The 20,006-nt window shown below is 40.6% G+C and overlaps 1 protein-coding gene and 1 long non-coding RNA gene across 3 annotated transcripts in view; both read right to left on the reverse strand.

Moving 5' to 3' along the window:
• The window catches only part of LOC307250041 (uromodulin-like), a 3,744-nt gene extending 190 nt beyond the window's left edge, over positions 1–3,554 (reverse strand). Inside the window, exons 1-4 of one of the 2 annotated variants that reach the window (XM_080026969.1) lie at positions 3,331–3,554; positions 2,340–2,499; positions 975–1,047; positions 291–319 (exon numbers count right to left, since the gene is read on the reverse strand). In XM_080026969.1, the coding sequence (XP_079883095.1) occupies positions 312–319; positions 975–1,047; positions 2,340–2,499; positions 3,331–3,530 (441 nt within the window). In that variant the 5' untranslated portion in view covers positions 3,531–3,554 and the 3' untranslated portion in view covers positions 291–311. Of the gene's footprint in view, positions 1–290; positions 320–974; positions 1,048–2,339; positions 2,500–3,330 lie in introns of those variants that run through there. The other variant, XM_080026970.1, reaches the window with a different exon arrangement.
• A 14,185-nt stretch (positions 3,555–17,739) lies between these two features.
• LOC307250045 lies at positions 17,740–19,853 on the reverse strand. The gene is made up of 3 exons (XR_013844861.1): positions 19,675–19,853; positions 18,313–18,385; positions 17,740–17,876 (listed from the first exon to the last, which is right to left on the reverse strand). It is a non-coding gene; the product is annotated as an uncharacterized lncRNA (long non-coding RNA).
• Between the last annotated feature and the right edge of the window lie 153 nt (positions 19,854–20,006).

The raw sequence follows: 20,006 nt of genomic DNA on the forward strand, positions 1-20,006 counted from the left end.
ATCTGGTTAGTGATATTAATTGGTTACATTGATTAAGGGGTAGGACTAGATAAGTTTTTTAACTTCCTCCTACCCCCTTTCGAGCATGTAGAAAGTGTCTGTTTCTTTTAATTCTATTTCTTTTTTTTGCTTTTTGTTTGTTTTTTATTTATTCATCTATTAATATTCAAACTCGTTTTTTTTAATTTTTTTTATTGCATGTTCGAAATAAAGACAATCAAATCAAATCAAATCAAATCAAATTAGTGTTGATTTTCTGTTAATGATTAAAATGAAAAAAGTCAAAAATTTGCGACGTCGTCTTCTGCTCCTCAAAACCCTGAAGACACAAACAGAGATACATTTATTGATCAGAGCCTAAAGACCAATGCTGCATTACAATCCCTGTACTATCTACTATATAGTACGGTGGAAGAAAGTTTTAGGATGTCCCAAATATTGTGGTCGGATTAAGTAGGCTTAAAAATACCCGGATGTCTACTGCATCTGGCCAGGATTTTTAGTGTTGAAAACAGCATCCTATTTGTAGTATGCAGAATAGAAAAGATAAAAGAGTATCCCTGTGTTCCAAATCTCATACTCTTTCTCTTTTCTATTCTACATACTACATCTGACCATATCAATAATCTAGTTAACATGTACATCTGCAATACTTAAAGGCCTACTTCACCGGTTGGAATATGAAGGTGTATTGAACTCGGAGATCCTATGTCACAGAAAGAGAACTGTAGGGTTAGACGGTGATACCATAAAACACTCTTTCTGCCTTTTCTCAGGCTAGGATGATCCGATTTCAATTTTTTTTGCACATTTATACTTCATAGGATCTCCGAGTTCAATACACCTTCATATTCAAACCGGTGAAGTAGGTCTTTAATAGTAGATAGTATGGGGATTGGAATGCAGCCTATGTGATTTGGAAGGCAGGGCATGTTTACAAAAAATAATGTGTTTTATCAAGGGGAAATACTCACAGCTGATTGGTCCGACAGCAACAGCCAGCTGATTGGAGGAGGCTGCAGACCGAGCCTGGCGCCTGGAACAGTTCTAAAAACCAAGAAGAAGTTTGGATAGTTCATTGTTTTGTTTATTCACAAAGATCATATTTTAAGAATACCATGTTTGATAAGAATTTATATTTATTGAAAACGTGTTCCACTGTCTGCTCTGTGTTTATGAGGACAGGACAGGTGCACTCAAATCAGTGTGTGTGTGTGTGTGTGTGTGTGTGTGTGTGTGTGTGTGTGTGTGTGTGTGTGTGTGTGTGTGCGTGTGCGTGTGTGCACTTGTGCACCTATCTAACAGTGCACCTAGGTGTCGTAACACTTTTTATTAAACTGTAGTGGTTTAATAAATCTTTAAAATTTAACATTGAGAAAACCTTCCATTAATGCTTGGATAAGGAAAATGTTGTTGCTAAGTCCCTGATATTAGTGCAAGTTACTTCTTATATGATATGTATTTGCAACTAGTGGCCATGATTATGTTCATAATATTTGTATCACAGGGAAATGTTTAGTTAGTGTTAAAGGTATATAATCTATCGTAAAAAGAAACGAAGGAGGTAACTGCAGCAAGCAAACAGTCATAGAGTGAAACAATAGGCACAGACAGCTCCATTGATGCAGTGAATGGAGTCCCCTCATATGTAGATGTCACCCAAGGATTCAAGTCCCCTCTTAGCAACTTCTTCAAACTGAAGATTAAAAGCACATGTAAAGTATTATCATGACAGAATTCCTTAAAAGTAAATATTCTAATGCGTTTTTTTTTATTTGTTAATGATTTTTAAGTAGGAGTCAACACTTGGCGGTTAAAATTGTTAGTCCACTGTTGGCAACATTGGCTTGTATGTGTGTGTGTGTGTGTGTGTGTGTGTGTGTGTGTGTGTGTGTGTGTGTGTGTGTGTGTGTGTGAGTGAGTGAGTGAGTGAGTGTGTGAGTGTATGAGTGAGTGAGTGAGTGAGTGAGTGAGTGAGTGAGTGAGTGAGTGAGTGAGTGAGTGAGTGAGTGAGTGAGTGAGTCTGTGTGTGTGTGTGAGATAATAGTACAAATCACAAAGGAATACACACTGTTTATAAGGATTGATTGATTAATAACATGGATAATATTTCTTCAAACCGAATGAATTAATTCAGTTTGCAGATTCAGACTTTACTGTTTACATGGACGCTCAATACAATGAATGGATCAGATGTTGAAATGCCCAAAGCATTCGATCATTTTGACACGTGCAAAGTGGTTCTGCCATCGTTTGCTTCTGTTAGAATAATGAATAATGAATAATAGTAGTAAATCACAAATGAATACAATCATTGCCTAAAGGTTCACTTCACTCACGGGGCTGCAGGGGGCGCTGCTGCGGTCACACATGCTGATGCTGCAGTGCAGGTAAACGTCCTCATAGGTCCCGTGGTACAGGAACAGCAGAGCAGAGAAACGAGCTCGCAGAGAAGCACCGCTCTCTATCACCTGCACATGACGACGGTCAACAGCACACCTGGAGGGAGGAGACAAACACACAGCAGCTCATATTATAAGAATAATATAATTTCCCCCTCTCTCTCTCTCTCTCTCTCTCTCTCTCTCTCTCTCTCTCTCTCTCTCTCTCTCTCTCTCTCTCTCTCTCTCTCTCTCTCCGTCCCCTCATTTCAACTCTGTACTGTCTAATAAAGCTTGAAGAGGCCAAAGAAAATTCCAAGCCAATCACACAGTCTCATATTATAATAATGATAATAATACTAATAACACAAACACACGCACGCACACACACACACACACACACACACACACACACACACATACACACACACACACACACACACACACACACACACACATTGGCCCTGCAGAGAGTCCTGGAGGGAGGAGCCATTCACACAGGACCTCAAATTCTAATAATAATAATACATATTTTTTTGTTTCATAGGGGCCTTACAGAACACCCAAAGTCACCATTCAGAGTTTGCATATAACAGAGACAGCAGCTTGTGGCCCTTCATAATGTAAACTTTCAATGTCTTCAGTTTACTGCATATTGCACACATCAATGTATTAATTTTTTTAATAACGTTTTTCTTATTTAGATTTAAATTATTGTAAATACAACTTATTTATTTGATCTAATTTCACCCTTTTATTATTGCATCACACACACACACACACACACACACACACACACACACACACACACACACACACACAGACACACACACACACACACACAGACAGTGTGTCGGAGATAAAAACAATGTTTGATTCCTCTGTATGTCTGGCACATATTGACGAAATTGACGATAAAGCGACTTTGACTTTTGACTGTGGTCGTCACCTGTTCTGGATCAGGAAGTGTTTGCGTGGGTCGCTGGCGTTGGGAGAGTGTGTGACGTAGCAGGTTTCCAGCAGCAGCCCGAAGCCGTCGTATTCGGTGTTGTTCACGGACACAGCGACGTGCAGAGCGGAGCCGAGCGGCAGGCGGACGGGGCCGGCCGGGAACGCCTCGCTGAAGTCTGGCCTCGTGTACAGAGTCATGGAGGCTCTGGTGGGGTCGCCTGAACTCACTATACCAACTCCACTGGCCCTGAAAAGAAATATATATATATACAATAGATTACAGAGCAGCAATATAATGATAGTCAAATACATAGAGTAAAGCAAAGGCAGCATGATCAGACAATAAACCAGTTATAAATTATTTGTGTTGAGCACTGTTGATTTGATTTGAGCCGTTGTTTAAGTTCTCTGTTAAAAGAGTTACTGTTGGTCTCTAGTTTTAGATTAGTGGGCAAGAGGTTCCATAGTTTTGCCCCTTTTACAGAGAAAACAGACTGACCGAAAGATGTCTTGTACATGGGAACAAGACAATCCCCGTTGTGGCGGATTGTGTATTCGCCCGACGAGAGCTCTGACGCCTGAGCTCTGATCTTAAGAGAGACATATTAATATCAGGCTTGAACATCATTGTGATGGCTTGATGGAAGGTCCTATTCCTTACAAATAGTCTTGAATAGTTCAAGTCCACTCTTAAAACTCACCTTTTTTCACAGGCTTTTACGTTTTAATTAATTGTTTTGTGTCATTGCTGTAAGTGTTTTTTAATGTGTGCTGTTGTATTTTAATTTATGTATTTTATGTAAAGCACTTTGGTGAATTTAGGTTCTTATAAGGTGCTATATAAATAAAAGTGACCTTGACCTTACCATTACCTCCACCCTAACCTAAACCGCAGGCTGCCTTGAAGGCTCCGTTGGGGGGACAAAACACCAAACATCATTGTGATGCGGTGAAGGAGGTGAACTCACGGCGGCTGGAATCTGATGGCGGCGTCCAGGCTGGTGATGTCATCCAGTGGGAAGACGCAGGAGAACGGGAAACTCCTCGGGACAGAGATCGATGCGTTGGACCGACCGGAGGGGAACACGAACACAATGTTGGAGTAGGTAACGTGGGTCCCGTTGTTCTGGAAACAACAGTGAGTTGACACAATGGTTTGACATTTGTTGAAGCTGATGTATGTTTATCAGGGCTATCTCCAATAGCATTTCACAGAAAGTGGGGAAGCTTTCTAGGGCCCATTCACTATCCCATGTCGTCTGGAAAACCTAAAAATAGTCATTTTCATCCCTCATAACGCTTGTGTGCAATGTCATTCACTGAGAGTGGGTGGTGGGGGGGCAATAGGGAGTCTGATCAAGACACTTGCTAAACTTAACTTTAATTTGAACCTAATTATTCACTATTATTGCAAAAAAACTAAAAATTTACTTATTTTTACTTGAAAACCTAGAATAGTATGACACTTTTTTCCTAATTGATTCTCACTCACCTTGACCACATTTCCACAGACCTTCCTCCGGTCCACCAGGTAGGAGAAGGTCTCCGGGCCGTCCAGCTGCTGGTGGCAGCGCGGGTCGATCAGGTGAGCAGAGGAACCATTCAGGCCTTGTTCCTCCAGGATCATCTTCGGGACCTTCAGACGCATCTGCTCACGTCCACACACCAACTCCGACTCCAGAAAACTGGGTTCATCTACAGCGGAAACAAGGCATTGTGGGTATAAAAGTATTTTGAGCTTCAACAACATGTAGACAGATTTTACATAAACCAGAACATAACAATCTGACCTGCTGGTGAAGTAGTCAAATCTCTTGTGGACGTTTCTACCAGGAAAGAAAAATATTAGAAATGGTCAATTAAATATACACTTAACTCTTTTGGTAACAATTGACAATAAGAATACATTAGTTAATGCTAATTATGGTTAGTTAATGCCGATTAAGCATTAAGTGTTAGTAATGCTCTGTTAAAGCTAGGGTTGATAATTGTTTCACTTGTAATATTTGGCAAAACTGTCATAATAGCCATTCAGCTATATGTAGGTGAAGTGGTCTGAAAATATTTTTTCATGACTTTGCTCTCCCCTGTCTCTGTGTGCTGCCCCCAAAAATTGCCACCGCTCATGTTAATTTTGACCAATCAGAGCGAGGTCAGATTCTCCGTTCTTATTGGCTGTGTGACCTTGGCAACGACGTTGATGCGTCAGTTGCGTGAGCGTTCACGACCCTAGCAGTCTGACACTACTGTTTGGCACTAGGCTACTACTGTGGACAGCGAGTAGCAATGTCTTCACAAACAAACCCTCAATTTACCATTCCCCGGATACCAACAATTAACACCGCTAAGACAGCAAAAAAACGAGGAAAGACGAATGTTGAAAATTGAACTGCTAAAAGGGAGACGGAGAGAGCTCGAAATAAAACCAGAGTAAAGTCGGAGTGTTTCCACACGGGCCATGTCCTCTTGCCCTATCACGTCAAGACCTCTCCGACCGCGACCTCGTCCCCTTCCTCTGCCCCTAGGCTGCCTGCCGCTAGCAGCAGGACGTCCGCTGGCCCTATATATCCCTCGTCCTGTGCTCAGTGTTGCCAACTCATAGCGATTTTGTCGCTATATTTAGCGACTTCTCAGCCCCTCTGGCGACTTTTTTTTCAAAACAGCGACAAGCTACACATCTAGCTTTTTTTCTGGTGTTATTGGTGACTTTTTTCGCCACATCAAGTATCAGAGCTGCGGTCAGAGCAGGAGATACACACCTCTCCGCTCTGTTACAGTTACAATTAGTTTGCTATCTTGCCTGGCTGCTACAGCTACTTTTCTTAGGCCTACCAGCACACTTACAATGATTTTAAGCTAACATACATGGTCTGTCTGTGAGTAAGATGTGGATGCTCAATATGTACTTATGTAGTTATCATTACTAATGTTTAATCACCTCGGAATCTGTTTGTCTCCTGTCAATGTAACTGAATTCACATGAACGCGCATAGCTGTCGTTCGGAGGGAGGAACTACAGCAGGTAGAGCGTTGGGAAAACAGCCGTTGGAATCCCACCGGCTGTTTTCTCGCAAACTCTCAACCCCAGCTTTAACTAATGCTTAGTTAAGCATAAACTAAGCATTAGTTAGTTAATGTTTAGTTTGTTTATTAAGCATTTACCAAACATGTATTAACAGTTAGGTAATGCTTAGTAAATGCTTATTAAGCCTCAATTAAGCATTAACTAACAGATAACTTTTTGTGTCAAAATCATCAAGGTAAATCATGTGGATCGGTGGATGTTTCATGTTTCATCTGCTCTGACTGTTTATATACAGTGAAACAAGGCATTGTGGGTATAACAGTATTTTCAGCTTCAACAACATGTAGACAGATTTTACACAAACCAGAACATAACAATCTGACCTGCTGGTGAAGGAGTCATCTCTGTTGTGGAAGTTTCTACCAGGAAAGAAAAATATTTGAAATGTTAAAATATACACCAAACTCTTTTTGTGTCAAAACCATCAAGGTAAATCATGTGGAATGGAGGATGTTTTCATATTAACTCAGACTCACCTTCACACCTCCAGACGGTGCCATTGCTCACACAGGTCTGAGCTGCAGTGCAGGTGTTACACACAGGTGTTTTAGTGTTGACATCTGATGAGGAGCACAAGACAAATGAGTCCACTAGAGAATATGATGGAACCAAAGGTCTGAATTATCCTGAAGACATGATCATCTCCTGATACAATAAGGATTCCATTCACTGTCAGTCTGAAGAAATAGACTCATAACGTTGTGCTTCAGCAGCTGAAGCCTCTGGATCTTAAACTTATCTTTTGGCTCAACTTTGATACCACAGTGTGACTGACTAGAAGGAACTTGTTGCTCACCTGCACAGTATGCCATATGGCACCTATCGGGCTTTATGAACTTGTAGACGTAGTAGTTTCCTGCGCAGGCTTTCACATGGATTGGGTTTTGCGGGTACTCGCAGCAGCCATTGTGCCAGCAGCCACAGACCTGGGCCTGGATGATGCCTGCAGAGAGCTGTGGGTGGGGCGTCTGCAGCCACAGTGTAGCCTGAGTTCCACACATGTCTCCCTGAATGCATCTCTCTGGCATCTGAACGCTGCTGTTACCGAGGAACAGACGGTACCAGCCCTGCCAGACATAGGGTGTGACCGGGAAGACTGAGTATCGGTCGCAGTGATAAGGCGGCGTGTTCGTGAACCTGTAGTCTGTGGCTCTCCAGGCGTCGTCTAGCGGCGTGTAGTGATCACACGGGTCCATGCAGCGAGATGTGCCGTCCACCAGGAGGCAGTCCTGACCAGAAGGGCACTGTCTGCCCCCGCAGGAGAAGGTCACGGAGCTGGTTCGGGCCGCGGTGCGCTGTGGTAGATCAACCTACATGGAGACATACAAGAGAGACATAATCACAAACTGGTCTTCTGGGAGAAATTTCTTAAAGCCCCTGTAAACCCAAAATCACAGAATATCACCAAAGTACTTTTAGTTTGAGCTACCACACACAACCTAAGCATACAATGTCAGAGCTTGTTGCATATTTCTCAACAGTGGAATCCTTCAAAATGTATTTGAAAGAATGCATTCAAGATACACTGGTAAGACTTTCCTTATATTGTTAATATGGAGATAAACATTATTGTGAAATGCAAAATAATAGAAAAAAGCGATTATTTGCGATTATTTACTATTAAACGGTTGACAGCCCTACTTTATAGTCTACATTTTCTTTTACAATAAAGCAGTGGCGTTTCCAGGACATTGTGACTGGGATGGCCAAAGTGGGACACAGACCTAGAGTGGGGTGGCCATCACAAACCTGAATGAATGGCATGTGCTTTAATCCCAAATCCCCAAATCATGTTAGTATCCATTGTAATGTTTGTTTCAGGACCGGCCCTAACATCGCCACTCCAATAAAGAATTGTTAAAAAGTTTTTAAAAAACGCGCTGTTATAAATCGGTGGTCACCAGCATGGACCTATTGGTTAGATAAAGGTTATTATAATGATAATAATATATTACCAGGCAGGAGAAGGAGCCTTTGGTGTTGTGACAGCGTTCCCCGGGCCCACATGGAGTCTGAGGCAGAGAACACTCGTCCATGTCCACGCAGCCCTGCAGAGCCGACCAGCGGTAGCCCTGGCTGCAGCAGCCTTCGGTACACAGGGAATACAAGCTACATTTAAGACTTTTAACACCTTTTTAATGCCAAGGTAGGAAGGATATTATGGAAATTCTAAAGCATTTTTAAAGGTACTTTTAATAAAGAACATTTGTTCTAAACTCACATTGATAATATAACGATAGCTTTGTGAAGTGTGTTCATACTGTTGATAACTAAATCAGAAAGTGCTTATTCATCTCATAGTGACCCCTCTCCAAGTATCTAAACATGTCAGATCTTTGGAAAGGAAGTCCAATACTTTGTTGGTGAAATTCGAGGCCTTACTTTGAGAATATTAAATTCAATGTCTGCACACACACACACACACACACACACACACACACACACACACACACACACACACACACACACACACACACACACACACACACACACACACATATTAAGAGACTTTCTCTCACACACACACATTCTCAACGCTTGTTTAATGCTTTTCAGTCCCTGCAGTTACCTTGGTTACAGGAGGTTGGGTCGTAGCAGGTGAAGCCGTCTCCGACCCAACCGTCGTCACAGCGACAGGACACAGCCACAGTCTCAACACTGTTGTCATGGACACTGTTGTCATGGACGCATCGAGCCCGGTGGTGACAGGCATCACAGCTGGTTGCTACGGAGCCCGAGGACACACCCACTTTAAATACAAAGGACAATATTTACATTTACATTTATTTTTATAGCTCTTCACTTTCTTAATTTAGAATTTAAGGAAAATAATATTTTGAGACGGACAGATATAACAGCTTGTGAAGCCTTGACAGAGAGGCTCAGATATAACAGCTTGTGAAAGCCCTTGACAGAGAGTGGAACCAGTGTGTGGACTCACCGCTGGTCTGAGCTGAACAGGCAGCCACGAGCAGCAGCAGCACACTCATGATCCGGTAGAACATCTTCAATCACCACACTGTTGGAGACAGAACCATGAACCATGTTGAGATGTGTCCGTTTTAAATTTCTTTATTTGATCAAATGTTTCAGCAACATATTTGAAAAGTAATTATAATTTTACAGAGAAAACCTGTTTCACAGCAACCAGCAACTAATGCCCCCAAGTTCTAAGAGTAATTTATCATTTTCTTTGTTTGTTTTCTTTACTGTTTTGTTATGCACATGTTGACCAGAGTGACAGCACTGCTGCTATCGATTAGTACAGGGGTGGCCAACCTGCGGCTCGCGAGCCACATGCGGCTCTTTGCCTTGCTTCGTGCGGCTCTTCAGTTCATATCAAATTTTGTGATTATAATTATAATTTTTTTTTTCTATACTTTTTTTTTGTGTGGGCCTATGTGTGTGCATGTTCGCAAACGTTTCATGCGGCTCTTACGTTCGTTTTACATGTTGTCTATTATTTCATTTTTTATTTTGTTAATGTGTATGTGTATGCCTGTTCGCAAATGTTTAATTGATGACGCAACATAACGTTCGCAAACGTTTGGTGTGGACGCAACCTAAAACTGCCCGCTCAGCTTGGAGGGAGGTTTTCCGTGAGTAAACAATTTGTGTCAAGTTCGCTCCGAAACAGAGTGGGAGAGTTTATATGTTTTGTTGAACGTTATGCCAAGCCATTCTGCCTTATATGCCAGGCGTCATTAGCGCATTTCAAGGCTTCAAATCTTCAGCGCCACTTCAGCTCACTCCATGCTAAAAGTAAGTCCCACTAAGCAACATGCATAGTAAGAGAAAAACGCTATTTTAAATTGTTATATTTTTGTTTGTGGACTTGGTTGAACTGAGAGTTTGTGTGTGAGGCAGTGCACACAATGTTCATTGTTGAAAATGACTGGCCTGTCGTCTTAGTACTGTAGGAGTCCAGTTCTGTCATTATCACAGGGGCGGCCTTAACGATCTGGGGGCCCGTTTCAAGTCCTAGTGTGGGGCCCCCCGTTTTTTTTTTTTTTTTTTTTTAATAAATAATGCGAAAATTAAAAAGATTGTGGAATCCAGTTGGTTCTTAGACGGATTATGAGATAATAGGCCCCTGGATGATTTTGGGACACTGTGGGAGGGACCCTGGTCCTTGTTGGGGGGTCAGGGGGCATTGCACACTGGAAGAAAATGTGTACCGTTTTAAAGTAAAATGCATCAATCTGATGCACTTAGAGAGGAACATTTAGAGGCTAAATCAAATCTTGAGCTGCAGAAGGAACATTATTTTTCTGATTTTTCTTAAGCAGGCAGCATCCTTTACTCTGCAACTGCAAAAACAGTAGATTGGTCTGCAGACCCGTGTTATATGATGGAGAGACCCATTTCAACAGATAAAGGGTGGATAGCTACTTTTTATGAACAGTATAGAATTTACACATAGAAAGTTTATTCTTGTATGTGTGGGGGCCTTAGAGGCCCCTCATGAAGCCCCTAAGACAGAGCTAATAATGCTGTTGCTTTACAATTGCTTTTGTATTTCTCCCCTACTAGTTGAGGGGCCCATGATGATGTATTTCCTTATATTTAGGCTATTCCTTTTTGGAACCTTTTATTGACATGAGTGACTGAGCTCTTTGACTATAAGACATGTAAAGTTATCAGTACCTTAGCTTAGGGCCCCCTTGAGCCCTTGTTCCCCTGGGCCTGGTAGCATGCACAAGCAGTATTTATTTAAAAAATAATAATAATACAAAATTCAACTGAAACGGGTGAAACATAGTTAAGGCCGTTACTGCATTATCATTTTGGTTGTGACATTTACAGTAAATCTGACTGAGCAGAGGTCTGTGTGTGTGTGTGTGTGTGTGTGTGTGTGTGTGTGTGTGTGTGTGTGTGTGTGTGTGTGTGTGTGTGTGTGTGTGTGTGTGTGTGTGTGTGTGTGTGTGTGTGTGTGTGTGTGTGTGTGTGTGTGTGTGTGTGTGTGTGTGCGTGTATGAGGAAGGGATGGGGGGATGTTCATGTGTACCCGTGTGTACGATGTGGCTCTTTGCAGTAACACAGTAAAAAATGTGGCTCTTAGTCTCTGACTGGTTGGCCACCCCTGGATTAGTATGTAAGTATCGATCTGTTTGACCACCCAGTACAGTGTCAATAAATCAAGCATAAAACACGAGTGGACATTGTTAAGTTTGAGCCTGCTATCTAGAAACGCCATAAACACACCCGGACATGCAACATCTGGTTAACGCTACAGTAGTAAAAACCTGTTTGTTTAAAGTTGCCTTACCTAATCTAAGCATTAACACCCAGGATGCAGCAGGATCGCGTCAGGTTTGGTGAACAATGGTCCATTCATTCATAGGGAAGTTCACTGGGCAGCAGTAAACCCTCAGCTACTGTCAACAGGATCTACATCCTACTAATAAACCAGATTGGCTCTGGCACTTGTCGCATCCCCTCGCGCTCTCCCCATTTCCACTCTTTAAGTACTGCAACTCTCAGTTCTTTTTAATCAAATCTGAAGACTTTTCTGTTTCCCTTTTGACCTGTAATTTTAATGTTATTTATATTTGTTATTCCTATATTTTTTCCTTTTTTTCGCTTTTCTAATTTTTATTCTATACTTGATGTATTTTAATCTTGATTACTTTAGTATTTTATGCCCCTGTAAAGTAGCCTGGAAATCCAGACCCTGATAGAACGATAGAGGGTCTGGCCACGATCAATAGTAATTTCCAACTCAAGCGGCGGCTCCTACTCTTGCATTTCAAATGCCACTGCATGCAGTTGGATAGCACTACAACCAATCAGAGCGATGCACTAGGTGACGTATTAAGCCCCGTTCGTTTAGCGAACAGCTGTTAAACTGTTAAATTAAACTTTTGCCGTGGTCGGTCGGCAAAACAGAACATTCCACTTACTTGCTAATGAAAGATAGAGATTGCCGTCAAATTTAATTTGCCAGCGCATAGTGGCAGGTCTGGGAATGCCAGGCTACCTGTAAAGCACTTTAAATGGCCAAATAAAAGGTGAAAATAAGGAAAAGCGCTTTGGAAATCATGTCCAGAGGGTTACACACACACAGAAGTCGTCAACAAACTAGATATTATAACTAACATGAAGGAGGGTTATTACAGAGTGACTACTGTAAGCTATATGTTTAGTAAACAAGAAAAAAAAATGTAATGCCACTTTTATTTAATGCCAATGTCACGGCAAAAGTTAGAAGGATAAAATGGAAATTCTGATGCATTTACTTTAAACAAAGACCATTTATTATAAACTGACATTAATAAACTCACAGTGATATACTATAACAATAGCTTTGTGAAGTGTGTATAAACTCTTAATAACTAAATTAAAAAATGCTTATTCGTCACATAACGATGCTTTCCGTATTAATTCTCTCCTACAAAATGTCAATCAAAACATTTTTGAGTCTTTCTAAAGGAAATGTAATAATTCGTTTTAAAGCATTATGTTTGATAATATTAAGTTAAATGCTTTTCTGATGCTTTTAAGACGCCGTGGGTTCCCCGAGTAAAGCTCAAAATCAACCGTCACAAGTGAATGAATTTCCCCTCTCATACGTTACCTGAGTTGTTGCCCCGGTGCAGACGTGTCCGTACTGAGGAGGATTGGTGTCTGGGAAGAGACTTCACTACAGCTCTATTAATCATTAATATTGCTGCTGTAAAGCCATAAAGGCAAAGCTGAGCCTCAGAGAAATGATACGTGGCATTAAGACAAGGGGAGGGGAAAAAGTGTTCACCATTAGTTTAGAGGGCCAGACAGATGGATAGACAGACAGACAGGCAGGCAGGCAGGCAGGCAGGCAGGCAGGCAGGCAGGCAGGCAGGCAGGCAGGCAGGCAGGCAGGCAGACAGACAGACAGAGAGACAGACAGACAGACAGACAGACAGACAGACAGACAGACAGGCAGACAGACAGACAGACAGACAGACAGACAGACAGGCAGGCAGGCAGGCAGGCAGGCAGGCAGGCAGGCAGGCAGGCAGGCAGACAGACAGACAGACAGACAGACAGACAGGCAGACAGACAGACAGACAGACAGACAGACAGACAGACAGACAGACTTTGCCTTCACGTGGAGTTTAGAGAAAGTCCATCAAATCTGTGAAACAATAAAATGAGAATTATTAGAAACATTTCTGAGACATGTATTGCCATTGTTTAAGTAATGTTTTTGTTTGTTTTTGTTTTCTTGCCGTACACCATTGTTTTGTTTTGTAATGATTTAATTTGAACTGTGTGCTCCATGCCATGTGCTATGGCCGTGAGCCTTAATAATAAATGAAATGAAATGAAATGAAAAAAAGAAACATGAGGTTAAAGAGTAGGCTCTAGTTATGCAATAAGTTGATGGGCTTGTTGACACATCCACTAACGTTTGTTATAAATGGTGATAAACTATTAATGTCCTTAGTAGTTGGGCTTATTAATATCACAGCGTATTTCCACTGTGAGAAAAAAATAGACGAGTCAAAATTCAAATATTGTTTTAACTGGGTTTTGAACTCAGATCACCCATGCTCAAGTCTGTGGCACTAACCACTACACTATCAGGGCATGAGGCAAAAAGTCACAAAAACATCAACAAAGAATAAAAATAATGTAAAGAATGAAAAGAACAAAGATTACAAAGAATGCAAGAAGTTGCAAAAATGCAAAAAGTCTCAAAAGGAAGAGAATGCAAAGAATGAAAAGAAGGATTGAGGAGGATTGAGGAGGATTCTTCAACAGGGAGCTTTTAGGTCAGCCCGCTTTATAATAGAATCTTTTGATGTTAATCTAAAAAAGCTCTCCGGTAACTGATACTAATTTAGGGGAGTTTTATAAGATATAAAATTGCAGATAAAGTAATAAAAGGCAAAAACATTCACCAGCCAACGATTACAGACACCCCTAAAGTGGACTGTCCCATCTTAACCTGGCCCTCTATCCACACACAGGGCAATGCAGACAGACACCCCTAAAGTGGACTGTCCCATCTTAACCTGGCCCTCTATCCACACACAGGGCAATGCAGACAGTGAGGTAATGTTAGTAGAAAAAATGACACATAATACAAAAGTAAAAAATTTCGACTCTGGTACAAAACAGACTCAACGAAAAATGTATTTTATTTATGCTTAATTTTTGTTTGATCATCACAAAAATAAGAAATAACCAGCTTTAAGTTTTGTGGATTTCACACCAAAAAGCTGCGACGTCTTCTGCTCCTCAAAACCCTGAAGACACAAACAGAGAAACATTTACTGATCAGAACCTGAAGACTCACCCTGCGTTCCAAATCTCATACTTTTTCTTAATTCTATTCTACATACAGTTGTGTTCAAAATAAGAGCAGTGTGTTTAAAAAATTGAGTAAAGATCAAAATCCTTATCATAGCTTTTATTTCTATACACAGAAATGCATTGGGGACATTGCAGATTCTATTCCAACTCCAAAGATGAAGAAACTTTTGTCAAATGTTTCTTCATCTTAACAGAAAGTGAAGAAAAAGGAATATTAGACTGTTCAAACAAATAGCAGTGTCTGCATTTTACTTTACAACTCAAACATTTACTGTATCAACTGAAACATGCATGAAGATTTAGCTTTCCTATGAATCACTGAACTAATATTAAGTTGTATAACCTCTGTTTCTGAGAACTGCTTCACGTCTGTGTTGCAGGGAGTCGACCAATTGTATATGTCATGTGGTCATGTCTGTTTGTATGAAAACCTGCTCAGCCACACACACTCAGGAATTTTTCTACAGAACTTCCTTGAAGTGTCACACACACACACACACACACACACACACACACACACACACACACACACACACACACACACACACACACACACACACACACACGTGAAACACATTAGGAAGGGAGCAGTAACTTGACAGGACATGGGGAGAATCAAGACAGAGATACCAAAATAAAACAGGAAACACACCAAAACAAGATGAAGACACACACACACACACGCACACACACACACACACACACACACACACACACACACACACACACACACACACACACACACACACACACACACAATAAATAAATAAATATTTCTGAAACAGTCTAATTTTTCCTCTGATGATCATAAATTACATGTAACAGCAAACGAGACCATCAGTGTAAAGAATGCTATTTTTATATAGTTTTTCTTAATGCCTTTGTCATGGGTATACGCTCACCCAGGAACAACAGCTGGCGTGGTAAAAACACTACTGCTTTTTGTTCAAAGGGGGCACTGGAAAACACACACACACACACACACACACACACACACACACACTGTATTTGAGCTGAGTTAAATCAAGACTGAAGGTGTGGGCAACTTTCTCACACATTAGAAGTTTTCCTTGTTTTTTTTAAATGTCATGTCGCCCTGTTTGTATAAAAACCTGCTGAGCCAAACACACTCAGGAATTTTTCTACATAACTTCCTTGTAGTTACACACACACACACACACACACACACACACACACACACACACACACACACACACACACACACACACACACACACACACACACAATATACACACACACACACACACACACACACAAATACACAGAGGCAGGCACAATAATGTTAAAGGTGAAGACTCTGCACTCTACAATCTCACCACTAGATTCTGCTAAAGACTGCTATATTTACACACTGTAGCTTTAATTTACAAAATCAATAGGGTTCAATGCCCAGCGGGGCTTGAGAACCGCACTGCTCTGCATAATACATACATACAGTACATGCTTAAATCATACATACTTACATGCTTAATACATAATACAAAAGTAAAAGTTTTGACTCAGGTACGAAACAGACTCAATGGAAAGTGTAATATATATATTTTATTGTTGTTTAATCATCACAAAAAAAATTAAAATAATCAGCTTCAAGTTTTGTTGATTTCACACTGTTTATACGAATGATTGATTAGTTAACATGGATAATATTTGAGTGAGTGAGTGAGTGAGTGAGTGAGTGAGTGAGTGAGTGAGTGAGTGTGTGTGTGTGTGTGTGTGCGAGGGAGCGAGCGTGCAAGCGTACGTGCGTGCGTGTGAGTGAATGTGAGGTAATAGTACAAATCACAAAGGAATACACACTGTTTATAAGGATTGATTGATTAATAACATGGATAATATTTCTTCAAACCGAATGAATTAATTCAGTTTTCATATTCAGACTTTACTGTTTACATGGACGCTCAATACAATGAATGGATCAGATGTTAAAATGCCCAAAGCTCCGGTGGTGTAGTGGATAGAGCGCGTACCATATTGGCTCCGGCCTTCGTTGCAGTGGTCGTGGGTTCAAATCCGGCCCGTGGACCTTTACTGCAGGTCATCCCCCCTCTCTCTCTCTCTGTCTGTCTCTCTCTGTCTCCCCATTTCAACTCTGTACTGTCTAATAAAGCTTAAAAATGCCCAAAAAATTATATATATATATATAAAAAAAATGCCCAAAGCATTCGATCAGTTTGATCCGTGCAAAGTGGTTCTGCCATCATTTGCTTCTGTGAGACCCGACTGTTGAAATTTATTTATTTATTTATTTTTGTTTGTGTTTGTTTTAAAAACTGAATTGTTCCTGATTTTCGTTACAATCCCTTCAATGAGACTAAAATATCAAATAGTTTGAATTTAAAATGTTGTATCCGACGAGGTCCAGCTAGTTAGCATAGAGACGGTGTGGATCCTCTGGCAGCATCTGAAGTCTTCCTGCATCCACACTATTCACACTTTACTTTAGTATTACCATGTAAACATCTGGTCAATGATCAAATTCCTTTGTGATTTTTCTCTACTTATGACATCTATTGCAGTATGTCCGTCCTGGGAGAGGGATCCCTTACTTTGTCGACTCTCCCTGAGATTTCTTCAATTTTTTTTTTAATCCCGGTAAAGGGTTTTTACTGGGAGTTTTTTCTCAGCCGAGCTAAGGGTGTAAGGGCAGGGTGTCATATTGTATCATATTGTATCACATTGTATGAAATGTAAAGCCCACTGAGACAAATGTATTTGTGATTTTGGGCTATACAAATAAAACTGATTTGATTTGATTTCTTAGCCAGAAGCTTTAATCATTTACACGGAACAAGTTTTCTTTTGATCGGTTTGTTAAAAAGGTTCAAATCACAGCTCTGCAACCCAATGAAACGTCTCTTTATCGGCTTGTTCTGTATTTTGTGTTTGTGTTGTTTTTGCTTTGAATTTGTTTGACTCGACATCATTTCAAATGAGGGTCAGTCACCCCTCAATTGATCTCTCAAGTATACATAAAGTTTAACTGAGATTCATTGAAGTAAGTGTCCATGTAAACTCAGCTAGTGATTATATCTGGTTAGTGATATTAATTGGTTACATTGATCAGCGTTGATTTTCTGTTAATGATTAAAATGAAAAAAGTCAAAAAGCTGTGACGTCGTCTTCTGCTCCTCAAAACCCTGAAGACACAAACAGAGAAACATTTATCGATCAGAGCCTAAAGACCAATGCTGCATTACAATCCCTATACTATCTGCTATATAGTATGGTGGAAGAAAGTTTTAGGATGTCCCAAATATTGTGGTCAGATTAAGTAGGCTTAAAAATACCCGGATGTCTACTGCATCTGGCCAGGATTTTTAGTGTTAAAAACAGCATCCTATTTGTAGTATGCAGAATAGAAAAGATAAAGAGTATCCCTGTGTTCCAAATCTCATCCTCTTTCTCTTTTCTATTCTACATACTACATCTGACCATATCAATAATCTAGTTAACATGTACATCTGCAATACTTAATAGTAGATAGTATGGGGATTGGAATGCAGCCTATGTGATTTGGAACGCAGGGCATGTTTAAAGAAAAATAGATGTGTTTTATCAAGGGGAAATACTCACAGCTGATTGGTCCGACAGCAACAGCCAGCTGATTGGAGGAGGCTGCAGACCGAGCCTGGCGCCTGGAACAGTTCTAAAAACCAAGAAGAAGTTTGTCATAGTTAATGTTTTTGTTTATTCACAAAGATCATATTTTAAGAATACCATGTTTGATAAGAATTTATATTTATTGAAAACGTGTTCCACTGTCTGCTCTGTGTTTATGAGGACAGGACAGGTGCACCCAAATCAGTGTGTGTGTGTGTGTGTGTGTGTGTGTGTGTGTGTGTGTGTGCGCGCGCGTGTGTGTGCACTTGTGCACCTGTCTAACAGTGCACCTAGGTGTCGTAACACTTTTTATTAAACTGTAGTGGTTTAATACATCTTTAAAATGTAACATTGAGAAAACATTCCAGTAAACTTTGGATAAGGAAAATGTTGTTGCTAAGTCCCTGATATTAGTGCAAGTTACTTCTTATATGATATGTATTTGCAACTAGTGGCCATGATTATGTTCATAATATTTGTATCACAGGGAAATGTTTAGTTAGTGTTAAAGTTAAAGTTATTTAATCTATCTTAAAAATAAACAAAGGGAGGTAACTGCAGCAAGCAAACAGTCAGAGTGAAACAATAGGCACAGACAGCTCCATTGATGCAGTGAATGGAGTCCCCTCATATGTAGATGTCACCCAAGGATTCAAGTCCCCTCTTAGCAACTTCTTCAAACAGAAGATTAAAAGCACATGTAAAGTATTATCATGACAGAATTCCTTAAAAGTAAATATTCGTAAATATTGCGTTTTTTTTAATTTTTTAATGATTTTTAAATAGGAGTCTACACTTGGCGGTTAAAATTGATAGTCCACTGTTGGCAACATTGGCTTGTATGTGTGTGTGTGTGTGTGTGTGTGTGTGTGTGTGTGTGTGTGAGTGAGTGAGTGAGTGAGTGAGTGAGTGAGTGAGTGAGTGAGTGTGTGAGTGAGTGAGTGAGTGAGTGAGTGAGTGAGTGAGTGAGTGAGTGAGTGAGTGAGTGAGTGAGTGAGTGAGTGAGTGAGTGAGTGAGTCTGTGTGTGTGTGTGAGATAATAGTACAAATCACAAAGGAATACACACTGTTTATAAGGATTGATTGATTAATAACATGGATAATATTTCTTCAAACCGAATGAATTAATTCAGTTTGCAGATTCAAACTTTACTGTTTACATGGACGCTCAATACAATGAATGGATCAGATGTTGAAATGCCAAAAGCATTCGATCATTTTGACACGTGCAAAGTGGTTCTGCCATCGTTTGCTTCTGTTAGAATAATGAATAATGAATAATAGTAGTAAATCACAAATGAATACAATCATTGCCTAAAGGTTCACTTCACTCACGGGGCTGCAGGGGGCGCTGCTGCGGTCACACATGCTGATGCTGCAGTGCAGGTAAACGTCCTCATAGGTCCCGTGGTACAGGAACAGCAGAGCAGAGAAACGAGCTCGCAGAGAAGCACCGCTCTCTAGCACCTGCACATGACGACGGTCAACAGCACACCTGGAGGGAGGAGACAATCACACAGGAGCTCAGATTATAATAATAATATAATTTCCCCCCTCTCTCTCTCTCTCTCTCTCTCGCTCTCTCTCTCTCTCTCTCTCTCTCTGTCTCCCTCTTTCAACTCTGTACTGTCTAATAAAGCTTGAAGAGGCCAAAAAAAATTATTTAG

Source organism: Ammodytes marinus, assembly GCF_949987685.1.
Source record: "Ammodytes marinus genome assembly, chromosome: 4".
NCBI classification, from domain to species: domain Eukaryota; kingdom Metazoa; phylum Chordata; class Actinopteri; order Uranoscopiformes; family Ammodytidae; genus Ammodytes; species Ammodytes marinus.